Below are 23,493 nucleotides of genomic sequence, written 5' to 3'. Positions count from 1 at the left end.
TAGCTGGAATGGATGGATTGTTTTATGAGGAAAGGGTGAACAGATTAAGCTAATATCTCCTAGTTTTTTAGAAAAAGGAGCAGTGATGATTAAAAGATACAAGATCCCAAGAAGTCTTGACAGAGTGAATGTGAATGTGGAGAGGACATTTCCTCTGGTGGGAGAATTTAGAACTAGAAGTTACTGCATAAAAATGAGAGGTTGCCCATTAAAGGCAGAGATTAGGTAATTTTTTTTATATAAGGTCACAAATTTTTGTCACTCTTCCTCAAAGTGGGGTGCAGGCATATTTATTAAATATTTTAAGACAGAAGTAGATAGATTCTTGATAAGCCAGGGGGTGAAAGGTTACCTGGGGTAGGCAGACATGCAGAGCTAAGGTTACAGTCAGATTAGCCACAATCTTATTGAATACTGGAGCAAGCTTGAGGGACTGAGGCTAACATCTGCTCCTAATTTGTATGCTCGTCTAACATGGCTGCAGCTTTTGCCCACAAAGCAAAGCTCATACCCAGGATCAGAAATGAATATTATCTTCAGTCAACAATTCCTGTTTGGAGCCTTCTTGCTCTAGTCCATTCTTTTGTGAAATCTATTGGAACAATTTAAAGAACGAGGATTGTACAAGAAAGTTGTTATGGTGTGCACTAAAACTGTTTTGATAGCATAAGGGTATTGAAAAAAATATGCAAATAGAATAAGAGACAGCAACTGATTTAATGCATCAATTAATGAAAAGAGGGTCAGGCATAATAAATATCCTGCTTTGAGAGAGTTAATAAACTCGATTAAGTAACCACGTTTACCTCAACTGCAAATGAGGTGACAGATGTCGCAGTCCCATTGCACTGTGCGAGTGCAAGCATCTGTCACCTTTATTAATTACTAGTGTACCTTGGTACACGTGCTCCTTAAACTGAGAATACTGCCCTACAACTGGGGAACACCGAGTCTTCACCTCCCCCCTTGCTGTGCAACTTAACCCTTTTCTAATTAGTTTTTTTCTTTCCATCCCAGCCCCTCCCATTTTTTCTTTTGCTGCCTGCTTTCTTCTATTCATGCACAAACACCTTCTAGCTGAAGTCACGGGACAGTGATTGAGAGCAGGAATTTCTCATCCTTTGCCCAGAGGTGTTGGGGCCAATTGCAGTACGGCTGTTGCAGTCCCAACTAAATTCAGTACAAACCAGCTTGTGCTCTCTGGATGAGTGCTGCATTTAATCATTTAGATCTGGAGAGGCTGTATAACAAAGTGATAGGGTAGTGAAGTCATAAGTCAATAGAAAGTTAACAAACCCACTCCCCTGCCCACATGTGAATATAATTTTTCACTTAATGGTAAACCAAAGCAAATTTACAATCTTATTATTTAATGATATGAAACCTTGGATGAAGGGTCCTCTATGCTAATGACACCAAAGTCTACAAAAAAAGAGAAACTGATTTAAAAATCAGTCACAGCCAGGTGACACCAGATTATTATTTGATGGTCTTTAGATCGTGGGAGGTATTTGAAAATAAGAGTGAGTTAGGATATGAGAATCAATACAAAAAAAGGTATTTAGTGAGCAGGAAAAGGATTCAAGACTAGGTTTTGGATTCATACAAAGGAAAATCAGAGGAACACTGGTCATTGAAGCATCAGTAAAATAACAACAGGCAGGTAATGTTGCAAAATAATCTCTTTTTGTACCATTTCTTCTGAGAAAACAGGAATCAGGAATGAGAAACCCATGTTTGACAATAACTTATTTACACCTGATGACCATTTTAAGGCACCTTATGTGTGTGTCAATTGAGAGCTTCATGTGTTTGGCCAGGTGCGGAATCAGCCAAACAAATCGGCTTGGGTGAGAGATGGCACTTAAAATCGTTACCTCACTTGTGACCAATGAAGAACAGGACTACAACGCAACAGAGCATAAATGGAAACTGAGCACCACAGTAAATAAACCCACTCACTCCCATTCATAGTCCCTGCAACAAAAAAGGTGTGTACAGAATGCCTTAGTAATTGCTCTCCAATTAATCCTGGGTTATTATCCAGCAAGATCGTCACAATGGGAGTTAAAGTCTCTTGTGAACGTCAGAGGGCACATCTCAGAGGCTAGAACTCTCCTGACAATTGTAGGAAACAGTAGTTCTTAATTTTCTAATTCATTGACATAGGTTATATAAAAAGAGGTATCCAAGAAGTTCTCAGTGCATCTCCTATGCAACAGAAATAATGAAAATTTTGCAGGATAGACCTTCCAAATTAACATTAACAGCACCTTGAAACTATTTAAATAGAACCTATTCAACATCTGCTGCACAGTTTCCCAATACAAATATTAATTAGATTTTTTAAAAAAAGCTATGTGAAACAAGGCTTAGAAACAACACAGACTATGGAATAAAAGTATATATTATCCACATGAGATCTCTGTGCAAAGAGTTTGGGTAGTCTTAATCCTGGTGGGTATTGGGTCACAGAATAAAACTGGTACTAAATTGTCAGACAGAAAAGCCATTAGATTGATAGTCCAAGAAACCGAAATATGTTTCAATTGTAGCTGGGTATTCCCAAGGTCAATAGATTGCTTTATTTATTGACTCATTAGTACACTTTCTTTTGCTGTCTACCAACCAGAAACATTCACTACATTGTGATGTACAATTGTTTGGGAAGCTGACAATAATATTCAGTTCAGAGTGTGGGGAGGGGTCCCTCAGTGAGTCATTATTTTTGAGGGTTTGCAAATACAGCTGTGGGCATGTTATTGGAACAGAGAACAGCAAGTCACAGAGCCATACAGAATGGAAACAGGTCCTTCGGCCCACTGAGTCCACACTGACAATCAAGCACCTGTTAACACTAATCCCATTTTATTCTCCCCACATTTCCATCAACTCCCCCCAGATTCTGCCACACATTTACAGTGGCCGATTAACCAACCAATCACCATGTCTTTGAGATGTGGGAGGAAACTGGAGCACCCGGAGTCACAGGGAGAAAATGCTAACATACAGTATCATGGGATTGAACCTGGGTCACTGGAACCGAGAGTCTTGTTTTGCATTTATATAACTCCTTTCAGGATGTCTCCGAATACTTCACAGCCAATTTTAAGTGAAGTCACTGTTGTAATCTAGAAATCACAGCAACCAATGGGAGTAGAACAAGCTCCCCTAATGTGACAACCACATATATAGCTGAAGACAGTCTATCTTCCTTTTAAAATAGTGCAAAATTTGCCTTTGCCTCCGCCCTGCCTTTGCGATGTCAATGACCACGTGAGCTTGAATAGATCCAATAACTGCGATGTCAGCAAAAGCTTTGAAAGTAAATCAAGGCCAGTATGTCCTCACTGCTTAAGTGCAAATATCAAAATTAATTTTCTATGACAATGGGTGTTTGCATCAATTCCAACAATCAAATAAGTAGCCAGAACCCTGGCTTGAATTGTCACTATCAGTGTATCCGCCATTTCTCATTTCAGTGACAATGAACTGTGAATAGAATCTGGATCAATGGTTTCAAATAGTGTTCACAGGAACCAAAAAAAAGTGTTGGCAAAGCAAAACTGGCCAATTCCAATGAGTCATTCCTTTTACATTGCACGTTACAAGAAACTTAAATGATAGACTAGAATTCCTGTTGCTTTTTTAAAAAAACTTGAACCAAGTTGAGTGGAATTAGCTCTGGTCCTTGGGTTGAATACCACGATTTTAAACCACTCCCATTTAGGTAATTATTATAGACACATGGTAAATCTTTCTGACACCAGTATTACCTTGGGAGAATTCAGAAGATATGAAATACTTTGAAAGGAATTTCTTAAAGCTTAACAGATGCTCACCATTCACTCTTATGTTGAAAGAGCCCACTCTGGAACATACTGGTACAAGCTGCACATTCTGCAGACAGGTAGACTGCTACATTCTTTATGCTTAAAAATGGTAATAATCCCCAATTTATATAATTTAGTTGATTATTGACAGGGCAGCATAAGGGACAGTATAATTGGCCATATTGTCTCTGTAGGGGAAAGCCAGCCAGAGTTGTAACACTTACGTCACCTATTGACCTCTGTTGGAAAGTTCCATGCATGGCTATCATACGATGACTGTGGAATTTGCCTTTGATACCCTTCACGGACTGATGCTCAATGACATTTAGAATCTTGTCAAAGAATGGGCGACTGGCCAAGATAGAGGAGGGCAGCTCTAACAAGCAGCCAACAGCTTCGGGAGAAAGCCAATGAAAATTATCAACAGGACATTTCAGCTCTCCAAACATGGCAAAGCAAAATGTTGCTGTTATGCCACAATTCTCTTCCAAAATCCTTTGACCAATTCAAATTTTATTTTTCAGTATCGGAATCAATGCAAGTTATGTCAGCCTTTAGAAGTAACATGATTCATCTAGTAGCACTTTTGACTCAAGTCCAAAGCATTCAGTACTGTTCTAGAGGCTTGAACACAGAAATCAGGGCACACTCCAGTACAGCACTGAAGGAGCAGAGCACCATAATGTCTTTCTCGATGAGATGTTAAATTAGAGCTCTAAGAAGGACATGAAAGGTACTGTGCAGCATTTCAAAAGCAAGCTCAAGATAAGATTTCTTTATCAGTCACATGTACATCGAAACACAGTGAAATGCAGGATCTAGCCCTCATGTTCTGTCCAGTAATTATATCATTTTACATTGCAAATAATAATTTGGCTAGTATCATGATGAAATGCTGTGTGCCGTTCAAGATATGCAAGTGGCTCTAAAAATGCCTGTCCTGTTAACTGATTTCGATAAGTAGCATCCCCTAGACCCTCAAAGTGCACGTGAATCATGCCAGGTGTCATATTGCTAACAACATGGGACATGTTAGGTGAATGTCTGCCTGAAGCAGGGTTGGGACATCATGACACCAATCAATGTCAATCACTGCCACCAATGTCACTTTGGACCTTGATACTCTAGCTAATGCCACCTCTTAAATTTTATCCAGTGGCAAGTACCTCTTCCCAACACCACTGCTTGAAACCACCCCTGTCACAACTCCATCCCAACTACCACTAACCGATGCTACTTAAAGTGAACAGGTACTTGCAGATTAGTTGCTGTCTGCTGCCAAAACCCTTTACAGAGACCTTGATCTTGAAACATTTCAAGAAGTTCACAGGCAATCAATTAACAAGTGCTGAAGGAATCTTTATTGCCTTCAACTGTTACATAAACCAGTTGCTTTCAGAAATGGTATTTTAGAAGACTTTCTCCTTCTCATTCAACATGTCTGGGAGAGTGAGCAGCGCAGGAAAAGGTGATGGAAGGAGAGCAGGGAGAATCAGGGAAGGCACATCCACTAAGGTTACTCAGGAAACAATTCTCCAAACCAAATCTCAGCAGGGAACAACGGGCAAGAAATTTGTTCATGCGACACAGGATTTTTCTATGCCACACTGCACTCAAGTGGCAACTCAGGCCCTCTATGAAACCCAGACCTGCAGATATATCTAAAGTGGTGTTATACTCTGCAAACATGTGAAGGTCATTACCACGTATTGTTTTCAGTTTGCGTGACTCATTTATTCAGACAGTCGATGGAGTCCATCATATTCCAGTTACTATACAGCATGGGGAGCAAGAGATGTACTCACCTTTCTTGGCTGCTTACCCCGGTCTGTGCTCCAGCCAGTGCAGATGAGTCCTAATATGACGACTGTCATAAGAACAAAAGATGATTGGTGCAGAATGCCATCAGGGTCCTCAAAATGGGAGTCCAGTGTCTGCAGTATTCAGCAGGTACCCTGCAGTGATTTGCCACAGAGAATTGGATGCATTATTATGGTCTGCTGTATATTTCACAACCTAGCCTTAAATAAAGGCTCAGCCACTGCCTAAAGGCCTCCTTCAGGAAAAGGAGAAGCACATCAACAGACAGTGACAAAGGGAGGCTCCCACATGATGCACTGCCAGGATAGGCCCATAGATTCTCTTGAGGGCTTCATTCCATTGGCTCTTTACTCTGACAGGGAGGCAATTACATGCATGCCTTTGGCATTCCATGACCACAGAACATGGTACGTGGACTGCCTCACTGGGAATATCCATTTCAAACCCATTAACAATCTATATTTGCTTTTCCAAGCCTTGACCAATGTCTATAGCAGATGCTGGGGGCAGCTTCCAGGTCTCTGGCCATAACAGAAAACCTATACCACTCAATTGTTCTTGCAAAGATGGAACAGTTCCCTCCACAACACCTGGTCCATTCTTTCCTCTCACCTCCTCATGCGACCCCAGGAGATCAATGACTCTACTTTTACCTCCTCCTTTCCCGCCATCCAAACACTCCTGCTTGAAGAAGTGAATCACTTGCCCTATTTCCGGTTCAGTAGACTACATTCACTGCTTATGATGTTGTTTTCTCTAATGCACTGTGTAATGAATTGATCTGTACAAACGGTATGCAAGACAAGTTTTTCACTGTACCTTGGTACAAGTGGCAATAATAACATAATACATTTGGGTAATCCCTTTATAGAGTGCCTCCACTCACAGGTACCAAGGATGATCTTGAGCTTCCAGGGACCCAACACTAATTTTCTCTCTCAATCTACCTCATCATGGCCCTTGCACTTTATTTATCTGCCTGCACTTTCACTGTAACAATATATTCGGCATTTTTTTCTCCTTTTGTACCATCTCGATGTACTTATAAATGGAATGATCTGTCCGGATGGCACACAAACAAAAGCCTTTCAATGTATCTTGGTATATGTGACAATACCAATCTGACCTCTGTATTTGGCCTCCAATATAGATCCACAGAAGCAAAAATAGAAAATTTGAGGAACAGTACCTCATCTCCCTTGTCTGGTATCTGTCACTCCAGATGAGGTAACATGGTCAACTTTTAAATGCCCTCCAGAACATTTCTACAAAAGTCTTCTGAAGGTGTTCCTCCTTTAAAAGGTGCAAGGATAATGTTAATGGGAACAAATGATTAACTTCTTGTTGAAGCATGTGACGAATCAACAGCTGGCTGCACATTGCAATGAAAAGAGAGCATTAAGTCAAGGTGCTCCCTGCATTCCAGTCAATGGGTGCAAGCAAGTCACACATCTCTCATAACTGTATCAGTTTGCAGGGGCTATTGAAAAGGCAGGAGACAGAAGCACTGCTGAAGAACGAGCATTTGCTGGCCTTTTCCAAAGAGCTTGTTTGATCTTTGGACAAGGGAAAATTGGGAATCTTACTGTCAAGCAAGTTCCCCAAGTGACTCATATTTGCAATCGTTAGAAGAATGTTCCACTTTTAAGTGCCAGTGGTGAAGTTGGGTGGAGGATCATATCAACCTGAAACAATCCTTTTATTGTAGCATCTGGATATAGTGAGCACATTTCAAAAGTTCGCCAATACTGTTGTGTGGTCTTCTAATAGATCTTTTTTGAGAGGGAGAATGAACAGGAAACCTGTTGTCAATGATTTCCATTCTTGAGTCATCAAGAGGTCACAAAATGTGGTTTTATTTTCCAACTTGAAACTCAGCTGCACCATCTTGTAGTCCTGTAACACCATTTTTTTGTGCTAATTACGGCACTGGACTATAGATACTGAAGTGAAAACAGGATATACAATGACACTTACCTGCGCTTTCAGCGGCCATGAGTCTTGGAATACATTCTGTGACACAATATAGCTGGGAATGACACCAGCAATGACCTGTCAAGTAAAACTATTACTAAAATTATTAAACCAGTAGACCGGCAGGCCATAGCACATCCTGATTAATTTCTATTTTAACATTTGAAAATATTAAGCATGAAATAACCTTGTAATTTACCTAGCCTGACCCAAACTTGAAGGCTACTACAGCATTATCACATACTTCAAAAGCAAGATAAAAATGCTGATGCTGAAAATCTGAAATAACAGAAAATCTTAGAAATATTTAGTATTTCAGGCAGCACCTGTGGAGGGATAAATAGTTACCAAACTTTACTATACCCATCCCACTCTAAACAAGACAAAATGTAGGGCAGAGCATTCTGACTGCAAAGGTAAATAGTGTTAAGAACTTACTGAATGGTGGCACACTAAATATTAGAGGCATTGACAGTATAGATGTCCTGGTGTAAACACTGGCTCACAACCAAAATGATCCTGGTGGTGAAACTCATACTTGACCCCAAATCTATCACAAGTATTGAGTCACATACATTGTGCTATGCTGCCTGATCTTGCTCTGTTCAGAAAGTATTTCTCATAGATACAATGACCTAAAATTTTTCCAGAGGACCTGCAGCACATAATTCAAGCTGCCTCAGAAACATCCTCGGTGCCATTCCACTCTGCACAGGAGAGGTTCTTATATATGTGCTGCTGTAACACACCATCCTTTTCTTCCTCTGCATTGGTGATCTGCCCAGTCATCCAGCAAAGGCTGCCCATTTAAAATTTTCTCTATGCTGAAGTATTTCTCTATACCTTCCTTACAAAGTTGGGTGGAGAGGTTGTATCTTTTATGGTTTCTTGAGAGCTTTGCAGATAAATAGAATCCATGGACGGTGAGTACATGCAACATAAGCCTGAAGACCCTGCATTGATCGCTGAAGTATCAGCTGTTCCTCAACCAACAACTGCACTTCCATTCAATGCTGCTTTTTTGGGTCATTCAATGCAGAGGGAATTGGCAAGTTAATGGACTTTGATGGAAGGTCATTGACCCAAGACATCAGCTGGTTTCTTTCTCTCCATCGGTGCTGCCTGACTAACTAAATATTTCCAATCATTTTTTAAAATTATAGTCATGTTTAAACCACTAAAAATAAATTTATTAATATAAAAACCTCAGCAAAAAAAACTGCCTTGTTTGCCTAAATACCTACTGTCTGTGCTCTCGAGTCTTTCACTAGAGGGACATTAAGCATGCTGCTGACCATGGGCTTAAAAGGTGGCTGCTGCATCAGTGTGGCAATAAAATAAGCAATCAGAAATTTCAATACAAGTTTATATTTACCCTTGCTCTGGATGAGCAGTAAGTGTCCTGGATTTATCTTAAAGTTTTCCCCAGGAAACAAGAAATAAAACTGACATTACTTTGACACCTAGTCAGGTTCAGAACATCACACCCTGTGCACGATGAGACTATTTCAATGCCAAATACCCAACAAAGTTCTTTTGTTTCTGGAGTTTGTGTAAACCAATACTTAATGAATGGTCTGGTATAATGTTGCCATCTTGTGGTAGCAGTTAAAAGTACAAGCATGGCTTGGATCAGAGATAAAATTGCATTATCACCTAATCTTTGCTTTCAGTCAAGACACAAGTAGTTACTAATAAATCTATTCATCATCCAGTGTGGTTATAATAGGAATTTGTTACAAGGAATAGTGAAGATGTATTGCAGAACTAGATAACCATCTGAGAGTTAGAGGATACATTGATGGGTTTACACAGGGATTGGTGGAGGCTTGTGGAGCATAAATATTTGTTGAACTGAGTAGTTTTCTATACTGTACATACTATGTCGTACTTCATTTACAACAACCATTACTGTGGAGCCATTTTGCCAGTAGTAATGAGATCACAGTCAATTTTTGATGGTACTTGCTGAGAGAAGAATAATTGCACTCTTCTTTGAAAACTATTTTAAAAAATTCACCTTTACATTACTGAGTTTCAAAAGGTATTATATCAAGGCAACCATGTTGGAAATTACATCTGCCTCAAGATGAATTTTACCAACCAAGATAATTTTGTGTTTTTTTTTTGTTTTTACCATCTTGTCAATCCTGTCCTTCTGCCTCCAATCATGGATCAGCACCCTGTGAAATATACATTATCTTGTGTGGCCAAAAGAGGCTCCTATGTTCTATGCCACATGAGTGGCGACTACCCATAATAAAGAGTTACAAATTTGAACCAGCTCAAGAGATGATCCAAGATCTTCCAGGCACCATGAGGTCTGATATGTATGCAATAAACTTACTTTTTCCACACATTAATCAGAAAACTTCAGTGCTATTTGAATACTGCTATGTAACAGAATATTAACGTAGACAAATTCATCATTTATGCCTATTTATTTGAATTATTGCCACAACTGATTTTTCTTTAAATGACAAGAGCAGGCAAAAGTGGTTCACATAAAAAAACAAGCAAAATTTTTATCACATTCCGCAACAAACGATTCATCTCAAAACTGTTGTACAATACAGCCAAACAAAAATATCTTTAGAGTTCAATATATAGTTGTAGATCTGCCAGTGTTGAAATTCAGCACCTGCTACACCTTTCATCAGCAAAGAATATGTAAAGAGTTCTTCTAAATAACCAAGATGGGTATCACTTCCAGTTGTCCCATTTTGATTCATCTTCTTTAAATCGTTGTCAGAATAGTCGTTACACATAATTCTCTCATTTCTTCAATTCCTTAAAGAGAGCCAAAGAATTGTATTTGACTCAAAAATAAATTGGACAATAACATTAGATGGTTCATTCAAAGTAACAGCTCCCCAATGGCCTCATGCCCAAAGTCAAGGCTTTTGTATAACACTCAGCTATAGAGATCATAACATATCTGATTCAATTTCTGTTCTTTGTCATTAGTTGATCTCAGCCGGCCTAGAGATACAGCTATTAAAGATGACCTCGGTCACAGCAAGTGGCAATAGAAAAAAAGCCAACCAAGGCTCCTGCTCCTAACCCAAGCCCACAGTTTAAAATTCTACTTTAAGTTTGAATGAGGAACAAATCTGCATTGCATTTTCCATCTCTAGTCAACCTGTTGTCACACAAGTTGGTCTCACAAATTAGAAATAGTTATTATTGGGTGCCCAGCTTAAAGAGAACATGAGTCAGTGGCTGCAGGGAAGTTGGAAAAGTGAATATGTAGCCGTACCAACCAGCAAAAAATGGACAAACTAATGTACATGATTCTGATATGCTTCGAGCACGTGACTTCCATTTATTGCACTGTCCCTGTAGCACTGCTCATGAGGAATTCCAAAAATTTACTTCATATAATTTAGTTTGCCAGCACAATCATAGACTTACATTGCCTCGGTATCTTTGGGATCATCACATTCCTGCTGGTTAATTGACTTTCACATGGGGTGTGGCCAAGTGAAACTGCATTCAGATGTGGAAGAGTAGTTTAAGGTAATCTGCATCTTGTGCAGAATTCACCCTTCGAATAGATTCTACCAATATTGCACACACAAGGCCATCAGTACTTTGTATTGACAGCAATAATGGCTTTAGGCACGACAGATTTATAATTACACTGCTGGGTGTTTTTCAAGTGTATGTGGATACAACATAAACATTTCACACATTTAACATAAGGGCCAAGTAAAAGAACTATTTTTCAGATGAACTAAAATACCTGTGTCGTTCTTGAAAATAACCTTAGTCCAACATAATGCTTTTCCGGAGAGGTTCTTCCAACTCAAAGGCTCTCTCTCTGTTACAGGACAGTGACCTTCGACGGAGTATCCTTATCCTTGCCTGGGTTGCAGTTTTGCTCTCAACGTCTTTGGCACTAGGCAACTTACTCTCTGATTCAATGATCCCTAATGATCTTCTGCTCAATCTAGCACTCTTGTTTCTTTTCTCCAAGTGTTCAGAGCTTTTTACATTTACCCAGCTCAGTCCTTCTTTACTCCATGCAGCCAGACAGTCGGGCACTACGTCTCACCTTCTTCTTTACAGATTTTGCATTTGAAGAAAACCATCTGAATATTTTATGCCGGTTTAAGTTGATCAGCTGCCTCAAATATATTTGAGTTTACCTGCTCCCAAGGATGGCCAAAGCTGAAAAACAAAGGGCTCACAATTATTTGTTTCTTGGGATTCACCTACCCCATCAAAGAACATTCTTTGATTGGGAGAAGTAGGTTCAGCAATCATGTTACATGAATAGCTCTCTTTTCTTTCTTCTCCTCTGGAGAGGTTCTCATCTTTCTCTTCGTTTTCATCTCCTGCATCAAAGATACGATGTCCGTTAACCTTTAGGAACTGTTCTGATTGCATCACATATGGCAAATTTGCTGCATTGAATAACTTGCTTCGTCTGTGCCTGGGTCTGCTTCGGAATACCTCTCGAACATCTGGAGGTGAAATATAGACATCTTTTTCCTCAAGAATAGCTATATCACTTGTCACTGGTTCACTTATCATTACTCGAGACTTTTCAGATACAGTAGATGCACTGACAGGAGTCAATTCCTCTGTTTCACTTGGCTCACTTTGCTGTTGTCTTTCATTGAAACCTTCAAGAACATTTGATCCAGATTCCAGAAAAGAACCTACACCATTGTAATCATCAGCATGAATTCTTTCAGAATATTCATGTCCAGTTTCCATTGCACACTGTCCTTCAGATAGGCTTTGCACACCTATTATTCCTTGTTGACTATTTCTCTCCAGAGAAGGTTCTTTAGAAAAAGGTTTGCTTTTAATCTTTATTGAAGACATTCCTTCTTGCGACTGTGGGTTCACTACCTTTCGTGACACTATCACCCCTTGAATCTTCAAAGCTTTCACTTCAAATGCCATGTCTTTACTTTCACACAGAGAGGGTGACTGACCACTTTTGAGACTGCATTTAAACTTGTTTGATTTCTTGGGCACAAGCCGAGGATCTCCAGTATTCCATTTCTGAGTTTCACTTTCAGCATCTGATTGAATATTCTGTTCCCCCTCAAAGCGGTGTATTGATCTCTTTCTTGGTCTTCTGCGTCCTCGCGTTTTTTGCCCAACTGACTTGGTAAGAGTACCAGGCAGGATCCCCTCCATCAGGTATACACTCAGACTTGGATATGCATTGCTTACTTTCTCTTCCATATCAATACCTGTTCAGTTTGAAACAAAACAGTTAGAAAATGTCTTGGAATTGTTGTATGGTGGCAGAAAAGGGGTAAAGCTCAATGATTTAGCACTATTGCAGCTTTTGGTCTCAGGCTGAATGAAACAAAAAAGTAGGTGATGCATTGAAAACAGAATTACAAATTCAGGTAGTTGAAATAGTGGGATATACAGGGACAAAGCTACTTGTGTTAAACCAAAATACAATGCACTTTATTGTCAAAAAGTTGAAGAATGCCAAAATAGATATATTGATATAATTATTGCAAATGAAGCTCAATTATAAATGACTATACTATCACGCAACTCTGCCTTTACACATTCATTTTGCTTTAAAATGATCTGCCATATTTGTAACATTATCAATCTCAAAGGAGCTATGGAAAAAAACATTTGTGGTGTTGGGGGAGGGGAGTGGCAAGGAGAGCAAGAAGACTGGGCTATTTTGATTATCAGCCTCTCTAGCTTATTATTGAGTGTGAATGGTGTAACTGACATTGACGTAAAGTTTAATCTGACTGACACAAACATTTATAGAAAAGCAGTAGTAAATAGTGAATAATCAGTTTCTAATACCCCTGTATATTTAAAGTTACTACACTGTTTATAGAGCATAAAGTCAACAACAATATACTTTCATAGTGTGCCTTTAATGTTGGATAGCAACCTACAACACTTACACCGAATGAGATCAGGCCAAAATGAAATTCTAGAATTCTATTCAAAATCATGAGTAGTTTGTGAGCTTGTGTGTCATTACCAACACACTTCGTCCAAAGGTTACCAAAGTGTGACAATTACCTGAATCTAGACTATACAAACCAATCCAATGAACCTAACTTTATCACCCCATATACCAACTCAATTGAGATCAATTAACTCAATAAACTAAGTATCAAAGCATTAAGTTGTTAGTTTTATGACCTATGCCAACTAAACCAGTTTAAAAAATTATGTTAGACAGTATATAACCCTCCTACATTTGAGGGACATCCTGTACCATTTAATTTGGCAAAGTGTATTCTTGTAATGTTAATAAAAAATATTTGTGTCATCACATTCTCCTAAACAATTCAAAGCTGTGTGTTGCAAAGAAAAAAAATAACTTATGACACTAATTTGCCACATCCAGAAAAAAAAACACTCAGCCCCAAGTTGGCCAAAATAGCAGACAAGCACAAAATCCACAGGAGAGATCGTAAGTAACGAATGGACTTCAGGTCATGCAATTGTAATTTGACAATAGTTAAATTCTTCAAGCAGCCAAATTATAAGAGGATTTTTCTGGCTTATAACAGCATGATGACAATGACAAATTACCTGAGTTTTTTTTCCCTCCAGCATATTAAAGTGGTAAAGGCAAATAGCTTGAGGCAAAGACTTTCAACCCTATCTTCTCCCTTACTTCAAGATTTCAAATACAGAAAATGCACCCATTAAAAACAACAGGGATGTAAATAGAAAGCAGACTGGGTGCTGTTCTGGAGTTCCCCAGGAATCTATTCAGCAGTTGAAGATATAAATTTATCACCAAGTATGAAGGCCACATATAATCTTGCTCAAAGTTTTCCCTATTCTCCCCATTACTGACCTTTCTCACAAACACTGTAATTAATGAAACTTGATCAATCCAGTCAAAAGATAAATCCAACTGGAAATATGGAGGGTCACCATACCAGAACAAACAGATTTTAGAAATTACGTATGAGAATAATACTCCAACGTAAAATAGAGGAATGCTTCAATATAAAGGACTTCCCACCATTACACCTTCTCCTTTGATCAATTCTCTTGCTTTAAATTAGGTTCTTTCTTCTTCTGCAACTGAGAGGAGCAAACTTCATGAACTTCATAAAATTCATTTATTGAGATATAAAAGATTACTTACCTTCAAGATAAATCAGACTGGTTCTCCTTGAAGGTTCACATTCCAGCATTACATCACTATCAGGTAAAACTTCTGATTCAGACCAAATATCCAAAACCTCTGCAATTGGGCTCAGTAAAGGCTTCCTTGAAGCATATTCACGTTTTCCATAAAGGTCCTTCTTGAACTTCTGTCTACGTTTCCCTTTAGTTGCCTATAAAACATTTAGCCATTATCATTTTATTCTCTTTCATTTACTGTTTAATATGGAGAATATAGTGATGCAAAGCTGCACCATATAGTACTGGGACCCAGGTTTTTATTAATGTCACTAGATTTATCTGCAATACATTGACAATGATGCAAGACTGTAAAAAATTACATTTTAGCCAATAATGTTTAATGTTAGGCTCGACTCTGAGAGTAACAGCCCATGTCCAAAGGATCAGGAGTTTGAGGATCACTTAACCGTTTGACATCTTTTTGACTGGGAATAAACAATAGCACTGAAAGAACAGAACGTTACTAGAGGGTTGTCCGTAGCATGAAATGTCTGACTGAGGCCCTTTCCCTTGGCCCAGGTATAATGGAGAGATTCTATAGCCCCAACCAGAGAATAAGGCAATTCTCTTGGTGTCTTGCCCAACAGTCGTCCCTGAATAGACATCAAATAGTTTCTTGCAGGACCTTACTATATGCAAACTACCAACTATGTTTCATTTAAGATAACATGGCTACAGTTCAAAAATATTTTATGTGTTATTATGCACTTCAGGATATTCTGAGAATATGCAATGTACTATAAAAGTGGTAGTTATTTTATTTCAACTTGAAGTTCTCATCCTTGTGCTTAAACTTCCTCTGCAGCCTCTTCCTGTTCCACTTCTTTAGACTTTTACAGCTTTGCAACTCTGAAATTCCACACTCCTCCACTTTTGGGCCTCTTCTTCAGTTTCACTTGCCCCCTCCATTGGTAGCCAATGCCAGCAGCTGACTAGACTCCATGCTCTGGAAGGCCTCCCCAAGTCCATGTTGCCTTTTAAGATGATCAAAAACTAATCATCTGTCCAAACATTAGGTCACCTGTCCTTATACCTCATGTGGGTCGATGTCAAATCATGTCTGATAATACTCATTCTGAAGCCCCTTGGGATGTTTTTCAATACACATAAAGTTCTACATTATTGATCTTTCTTGCTATGTCAAAAACTCATCCTCTAGTTGTCCCTTCCCCAATCCAAACTTTCCTATGGTCAGTCCCTAGTACTACTTTAGTTCTTTTTCCCCACTTACTGCACCTAATCTTGCTCCATTCGTTTTACCTTTTAAAATAATGAATGACTATAATTCTCACTATAGCTCAGGTTGCTCCTGGGAATACATCCACAGTTTCTAACCAATTTCTTATCCTCAGTGATTCTCACCTCCAACTCAGGTTGCCCCGATTTCCTTCCAATAAATTAACCATTCTCTAGACTTCACTAAACCACTTCCTCTAAACTCTCTTGTCCACTGTCAACCACACCATCTTCAATGGCCTCTCTACTTGCTTGGCATTGATAAGAAGTCCCTATTTCTGACCACGTCCTTGTATTCATCACACCTATTCTGGATACTCCAGCAGAAGGTAACAGCCATGTACCCAAACTAGATGAGAGTTGTGTGCCTCTGGAATATACTGCTGATTGATATAGGTGGTGCTGAATCTCATTTTTAAAAGCTAATAAGGAAATGGTCACTTTACTTTCTAACAGGATGTTTCTAGCTAATAGGACACTGGTATTAGCAAGATCCAACAAGTGATATGCCACAGGGATCGGTACTGCACTCACAACCTCTTACAATTAAACAAATGACTTGGATGAAAGCACCGAAGGTATGGTTGTTAGATTTGCTGATAACACAAAGATAAGTAGAAAAGTAGATTGTGAAGGGAGATAATCAGGTCACAAAGGGATATAGATAAAGTGTGTGGGCAAAGATCCAGCAAACATAATATAAAAGAGGAATTGCAAAATTGTTCCTTGCAGATCGCTAAGATGCAGAGGAATCAAGGTGTCCTAAGGGCATGATTCACAGAAGGCTTGTAATTAGGAAAGCTAACAGAATGTTATTGTTTATAGCTAAGGAAATTGAATACAAAAGTGGGGAAGTTATGCTTCAGTTATATAGGGCATTGGTGAGTCCACTTGTGAAGTACTGTGCACAGTATTGGACTCCTTATTTAGCAAAGATATAAATGCATTGGAATTAGTTGAGGAAAGGTTTACTGGACTAATATTTGGAATGAGAGGGTTGTCTTATGAGGAAAGTTTGGACAGGCTAGACTTGTATCTGTAGAATTAAGAGTGAGAAGGGACGATTGAAGTATAAAAGATTACAAAGAGTCTTGGCAAGGTGGAGGCAGAAAGGATGGTTCTTCTTGTGGGGGAATCTTGAATTAGTGTCCACCATTCAAAAATAGGAGTTGCCCATTTAAGACAGACAAGGTGAACTGGTCTCTCACAGAGAGTCAGGAACCTTTGGAAATCTTCTTCAAGTCAGTGGAAGCAGAGTCTTTGAATATTTTTAAGGCAGAATACAGGATGAGCAATGGAGTGAAAGGTTACCACAGGTAGGTGAGTTTATAAATCAGATCAGTCATAATCTTATTATACAGTAGAGCAGGCTTGAGGGGCCAAGTGGCCTACTCCTCCTCCTAATATGATTGCTTTCCAAGAAGGAGCTGACTGATTTGGTATCAAACAGAATTCATATTTCTTTTTGTATAGCTCTTGATCTTTGCAATTTCCTGGACTGGTTTTGATTACTCAATTACTCTTTGATAGATTTTTAGATACTAAGAGAATCAAGGGATATGAGATTAGTGCAGGAAAATGGCAGAGGTAAAAGATCAGGCCTGTGGCAGAACAATAACAAGAGTCCAAATGACCTATTCTTGCTTTAATCCTCATGTACTTTTTGTGCTTGATTGGCTTCGTGTTCTATTGCTTCTCAGAGATTAAATGGCTGCAGAAAGGCAATCATGAAGTTATGGACATTATGATGAGAAGTCTCAATTCACTAGCCTGGAATGCTCTTCCATTTTAAAAAGGCCTACAAATCAGTGGGAAAAATTTTACAACCTTTCAGAATTTACACTAGTTATAGAGGATACTGGTTTATATTAAATGAATAAGTTATATTCCAATTTTATTGTATTCCTTCCCCAAAATCAAAACTCCATCTATTGTCAATGAAAATGGGATTATTTAAAAGACAATGTAATTGATTAAAAATATTCCAAATGCAATTCTCTTACTGTAGTTGAGTTCTTCAAAACATTTTGCTTGATCCTAGCAGACCTGCGGGGTTCTTCTTTCTTGGACTCTTGTTCCTCATTTCTAGTTTTCATCTCTTCCTGTGATTTTGTGGTTGGGTTAGGGCTTACATCAGCACTGAGTGCTTCACTGCATACTTTTTTGTCATCTGTTTCATCTCTCTGTTCAGACAGATTCTGAATATTGGGGCATGTGTCTCCAATAAAATTGGCTTGTACTCCATCATTCATGGAGAGATCAGTGTTTTTATGATCAAGGAATCCATCACCTGTTTTTGACATTTCATTAAGTATACAGGGCATGTGGTCCATGTCAGATTCAACTCCTGATTCTGTTTCCATTTCAGAAGTTTTCAACTTATTAATTGCTGCAATTTTTTTGTCAAGCTCTGGTTTTACTTTTGACAACTTCTTGCTAATACAATCAGTTTTCTTTTTGGTCAGATTTCTGCAGATGGTGACATTGTCCTTCCTAATGTTACTCCTTTCCCCAGGGTGCCCAGAGGGACTGATTGTAAGTGGTAGAATTTCATTCAGTTCTTGAATTTTCACATCCAAAACCTCACAAGGATATTCATCGTTTCTATTACAGCTCTTCTGATTATCTGGTCCAACTTTACATTCTGACAGTGGAGATTCAATTTCAAAATTGATGGGTATTGGACAGCATCTGTCTTCATCATCATTCTGAGTTCCAGTGGCACTAATTTCCATGTCATCTATTTCAGAAAGTAAAGTAAAATTTTAATTGACATATATTTGTCCATTATGTTCCCTCTCCTTCAATATTTCTGCCATGTGCTTGATGCTTTCTGGATATTCTTGAAAAAAAAGTTCCATAGCAATTAATAGCATTTCCAGAAGAATTCAAGTAACCATTGTTAACTTATGAATGTAGCTAAGGAGTGCCAGTAGTCTTTTTCAACTTAGGAACACATCATAGACCAGCCTTACAATTTTCCCTCACGTGTCACTTTATAACAGAGGTCACTAGAACAAAGAATAACAAACTCAAATCTCCCCTCCTGCTAATCTAGGTTCCGAAAATAAGTGTGGCAACTCAACTACTGCTCTGGCTGAGAGTACAAACCCACAAAGCAAGTGAGTTTTAATGATGTGTATAGCTTTGCATCATGTCAACTGGTCATTGGAGGAGCCAAAGTGTTAATTATTTAAATGTTAACGTGATTGCAGCTGAATCATACTATGGCACAATTCAAATTCCTAACATGGTAAAAATTCTCCTTAATGCAGAGTGCTATAAAACTAAAATTTCACAGATCATTAAATATCCTAGGTTACTTGCAATGAACATGGAATTCTTCTTGCAATTGCCTCTAATAATATGCCCTGAATCCATCTACTTAATGTCCCCAGGATTTCTTCATCACCCTCACCACCCCACTCCCATGAAAACTTCATTTCCCTCAAACAGTCTGGTTGTACGCTGCAGTTAACCAGGCCATCTTTCCTCATTCACACCTCTCTGACTCCAGAAAGATGTGCAGTATCAGTCTGAGCTGTAGGCTTTGCCCCACCACACTACACTTTATGTGTCCTCCCAAAATCAACAGCATTCAATTGTTTGCAACACAATATTAGAAATTATTTCTCTTAAAGACTTAGACACGCAAAATCTAAAAAATGGAATCACAAATCAAAGCACAGCAACGTCTATTTGGCAAACTGAACCTATGCTATTATTAGCTCCAAATAAAGCCAAGCATTCTAATATCACTCTGCTCATCTTGTATATCTGTTCATAAAGGATTTTCCCCCCATGATCACAAACTGAATAAAACAAATATACTGGAATAACTGGAATCAACATATTACCACCTCCTTACAAATATTAGCTTAAATGAATAACGTACCAAGCATTGTAGATCTGAACTATGAACCAGACTTCCTATAACTTCCCTATAGTGACTTTGAGATTCTACCAATATTCTTTCTCATAAGACCTCTGGCAGGTTGTAATATGAAAACAAAGCAGCTTTGGCACTGTCAAAATGCACACAAACTAGTTATGTGCCTGAGGTCCCAACAGGGAAATTAGCCATAAAAAGATTAAGTAGTGGACTCTGTCCAATACATCACGGGCATATCCCTCCCCACCATCAGCAGTATCTACAGGAGGCGCTGCTTCAAGAAGGCAACGTCCATCATCAAGGATCCCCACCATCCGGGCTAAGCCTTCTTTTTGCAGCTATCGGGCAGGAAGTACAGAAGCCTTAAGTCCCACACTACCAGGTTCAAGAACAGCTACTTCCATTCAACCATTTGGTTCTTGAACCAACCAGCAAAACGCTAATCACCATTACAGTTTAGCAACACTATGACCACTCTGATCACTTTGCACTTTTTTTTGTTCTAATTGTTTTTTTTAAATAAAAATTGTGTATAATTTATGTATATTTTTCTCGTGAATGCTGCTTATGTGATGTTATGTGCCTGTGATGCTGCTGCAAATAAGTTTTTCATTGCACTTGTGTATACATGTACTTATGCATATTACAATAAACGCGACTTGGACTTTGATTTAAACCAATTTTACTCACTTTCAAATTTTGCTTGCAATTTAATTGATGTACTGTCACCATGGTCATTCTCAGGGCTGCATCCATTGCAAGTCACATCACCGGAAGTGCTCTGATGTAGAAAGGTTACATTGACATGTCATTTTACAGATTCAGTACATCGAAAAACATTTTTAGACATTTAGCAACTGTGTATTATATAAACTAGAATGTATAGTAGCTTAAAAGTTCCGAAGTCATTGCAAGACGCAAGAATACAATTCTGAAATACTTCAATGTGGTACACCTGAAAGTGCTGCACTGTTAAACACGCTGTATTGCAAATAGTTCACTAAACCAAGATCTTATATATTTTTACCATGCACTGTTCTTTTTTCAGTCTGCAGGGACAACTCTGAGCTTTCACGTGCCTATCACTATATTTCTCCATCCCACTCCCACTTGCCTGTGGCCAACTGTTCCAATGAGGCCCAACATAAGGAGGAGCAGCCCCTCGTCTTCTATCAGAGTAATATCAAATTCAATGATTTCAGGTAACTCACTTGTTCTCTAGTATTAGAACCAGCCATTTCTGGCGTAAGGATATCCATCTGTAACATTAACTCGGTTTTTCTTTCTGCAAAGACACTGCCTGATTTGCTGAGTATTTCCCCTTTGATTTCAGAAACAGCTCTGATCTGTATTTTGCAGCTTTTACATATCCCTTTGTTTGCTTTCTCTCCTTTTAACTACCCTCATTAATCAACCAGACATCTCCATAAACAGTGGAATCACCTCCAAGACCCTGGCCTCACCCTCTCCTATTCTCATTGTCCTATCCCTCTGCCACCCTTCTGCAACTTAAAAATAACATTTTTAATCTCAGTTCTGATAAAATGTATTCAACTTGAAACGTTAAACATTTCTCTTTCCACGGCTAACCAACCTGATGAGTTTCCAGCATTTTCCTGTTTTTATTTCAGATGTCCAGCATCTGCAGTTTGTTCGTATTCAAGGTCTTATTCAAAGAATTAACTCAAACACTGTAAAGGGGAAAATTGAATCCACTGAAACACAAATACAGCTGAAACAACAAACTTGCAAAAAGTGGGAACTTGGAAGATTATGCGTTTTCCACAGAATACCACTACATTGCCCTTTTATTTGCATACGGATTATTTATAATGAAGGCAAAATGCTTCTATTACTTGGCATTCTGAATTTTTGGTTAGAAGGTTCCAAAATGTTAGACATGTTTTTGTCAACACAGGAGTTTACCACATTATGCAATGAACCAATTGGAATATGTGATGTTTTTCAAAAAGACATGTTAAAATTGACCCAGTTACACTGATACAGAGTTCTGTCTTGTGTGTGAATAATGATAATGGTTATACATAAATAGCTTTGGGGCCAGCTATAAAATGATTGCACTTCTCCAGAATGTAGGATGACTAACAAGAACAAAGATAACTTTAAGAACAAGTAGAAGGGTTTTAATTGATTACATCACTTAGAAACATTCGGTAAAACTGTAAAATAGATGGAGAAAAAAATTACAGCAGAAAAATACGCTCCTGATCACTGCATGAATGATTGAGTTAACTGCTGTAGAAGTGTGAAATATTAAATGTTCAAATAAGAATGGGTCTATTACCATATTTCATGAATAATATGAAATAACAGAAGTAAACAATGCAATCTTGTGGTGCCTGATGTATTTCATTGGACATCACTCCTAAGCAGCAACCAGACAGTCAGCAAAGCAAACAGAATACTGAAGCATATTGTTATATAAAAAAAATCAGATAATACTCCGGGGTGGGGGTGGGGGCTGCTGTTGTGAGGTTCTGGACATACCACAGTTCCAAATATTGGAATCTAAAAATCAAAAACTGCAAATGCAGGAAATTGGGATAAAATACAGAAAATGGTGCAAACACTCAGCAGTTTTAAAGAAGGGTCTTTGGCCTGTAATGGTAGCTCTGTTTCTCTTTCCACAGATGCTGCCTGACCTGCTGAGTGTTTCCAACAAGTTCTGCTTTTATTTCAAATACTATACTTAAGTTTGCTTATTTAAATACAAAGAAATTTAAAGTTGTGGGAGTGGTTCAGGTAAGGATCATGAGATTGACATTGGACTGGAACTATGAGGAAGACTAAACTAACTTCAACACATTAAATTGACAGAATGTTACCTAGCTGGGGCTTTATTGTAAGTGTTTAATTCAGTGAACAGGAAATCCAACAAAGTACTTCGAATTAATCTACAGCGGTACAACAGTGGGTAAGTTGATAAATAAAAGGAAATTGTTCACAAAAATTGATCAAGTTAAGAAATAGCTTTTCAGGTAAAATGGTGGTAGTGAGAACTCTGGAATAAAGTTGGATGTAGTTAGTAACAACTTTGGTTAATCTGGTAGCCTCCCTTCACATAACTAGGGCTATCGAGCAATTAAAACATGAATTTTAAGTTGATCAAACTTGTTAAAACAACAGCAGAATACCAATATTTTTTGGAAGGACCACTGAAAAATGCTTTATCTTTTAAATTTGAATGGTCCAATGGAAAAAAATCTGCATTTATAATTCTAATATTGCAATTTAAAAATGCTCTTCATACTTACAGTTATTTTCACTCATGCAATTAGAACAAATTAGCTGCTGGGAAATTTTGTCCTTCAAGAAGACAGTTGAAATTCAGGATGCATTCTTCATGACTTTTTTTTTGACTATTCTTTTTTAGGTTTAGAAAATAATAGGCAGCATTTGTCAAAGTGTCTCACGAGCTCTCCCAGCAGACAAGAGATCTAATGATGTTCTCTTGCATTAAAGGGAAGAAGTATGTTGTAACCAAGACTACAAGCAACTGGTTTTCAGTTACATTCACACGCTGGTGTATGTAGGCCAAGGCTAAAGAGACTCAGACACATC

At 38.4% G+C, this 23,493-nt stretch overlaps 2 protein-coding genes across 2 annotated transcripts in view; both read right to left on the bottom strand.

Moving 5' to 3' along the window:
- Positions 1-10,066: 10,066 nt before the first annotated feature.
- LOC127584426 (uncharacterized) lies at positions 10,067-12,826 on the bottom strand. Its single transcript, XM_052041231.1, has 2 exons — positions 11,374-12,826; positions 10,067-10,418 (listed from the first exon to the last, which is right to left on the bottom strand). Exon 1 carries the CDS (start codon positions 12,783-12,785, stop codon positions 11,760-11,762), a length of 1,026 nt encoding a protein of 341 aa, XP_051897191.1. The 5' UTR covers positions 12,786-12,826; the 3' UTR covers positions 10,067-10,418; positions 11,374-11,759.
- Positions 12,827-12,945: 119 nt separating this feature from the next.
- Positions 12,946-23,493, bottom strand: part of cdca2 (cell division cycle associated 2) — a 30,849-nt gene continuing 20,301 nt past the window's right edge. Inside the window, exons 11-14 of the mRNA XM_052040746.1 lie at positions 20,602-20,692; positions 18,023-18,759; positions 14,743-14,935; positions 12,946-12,950 (exon numbers count right to left, since the gene is read on the bottom strand). Of these exons, the coding sequence (XP_051896706.1) occupies positions 12,946-12,950; positions 14,743-14,935; positions 18,023-18,759; positions 20,602-20,692 (1,026 nt within the window). The remainder of the gene's footprint in view (positions 12,951-14,742; positions 14,936-18,022; positions 18,760-20,601; positions 20,693-23,493) is intronic.

Source organism: Pristis pectinata, chromosome 29 (assembly GCF_009764475.1).
Source record: "Pristis pectinata isolate sPriPec2 chromosome 29, sPriPec2.1.pri, whole genome shotgun sequence".
Lineage (NCBI taxonomy): Eukaryota > Metazoa > Chordata > Chondrichthyes > Rhinopristiformes > Pristidae > Pristis > Pristis pectinata.
The sequence above is the reverse complement of the archived record's forward strand: the minus strand, read 5'-3'. Positions and strand labels throughout refer to the sequence as shown.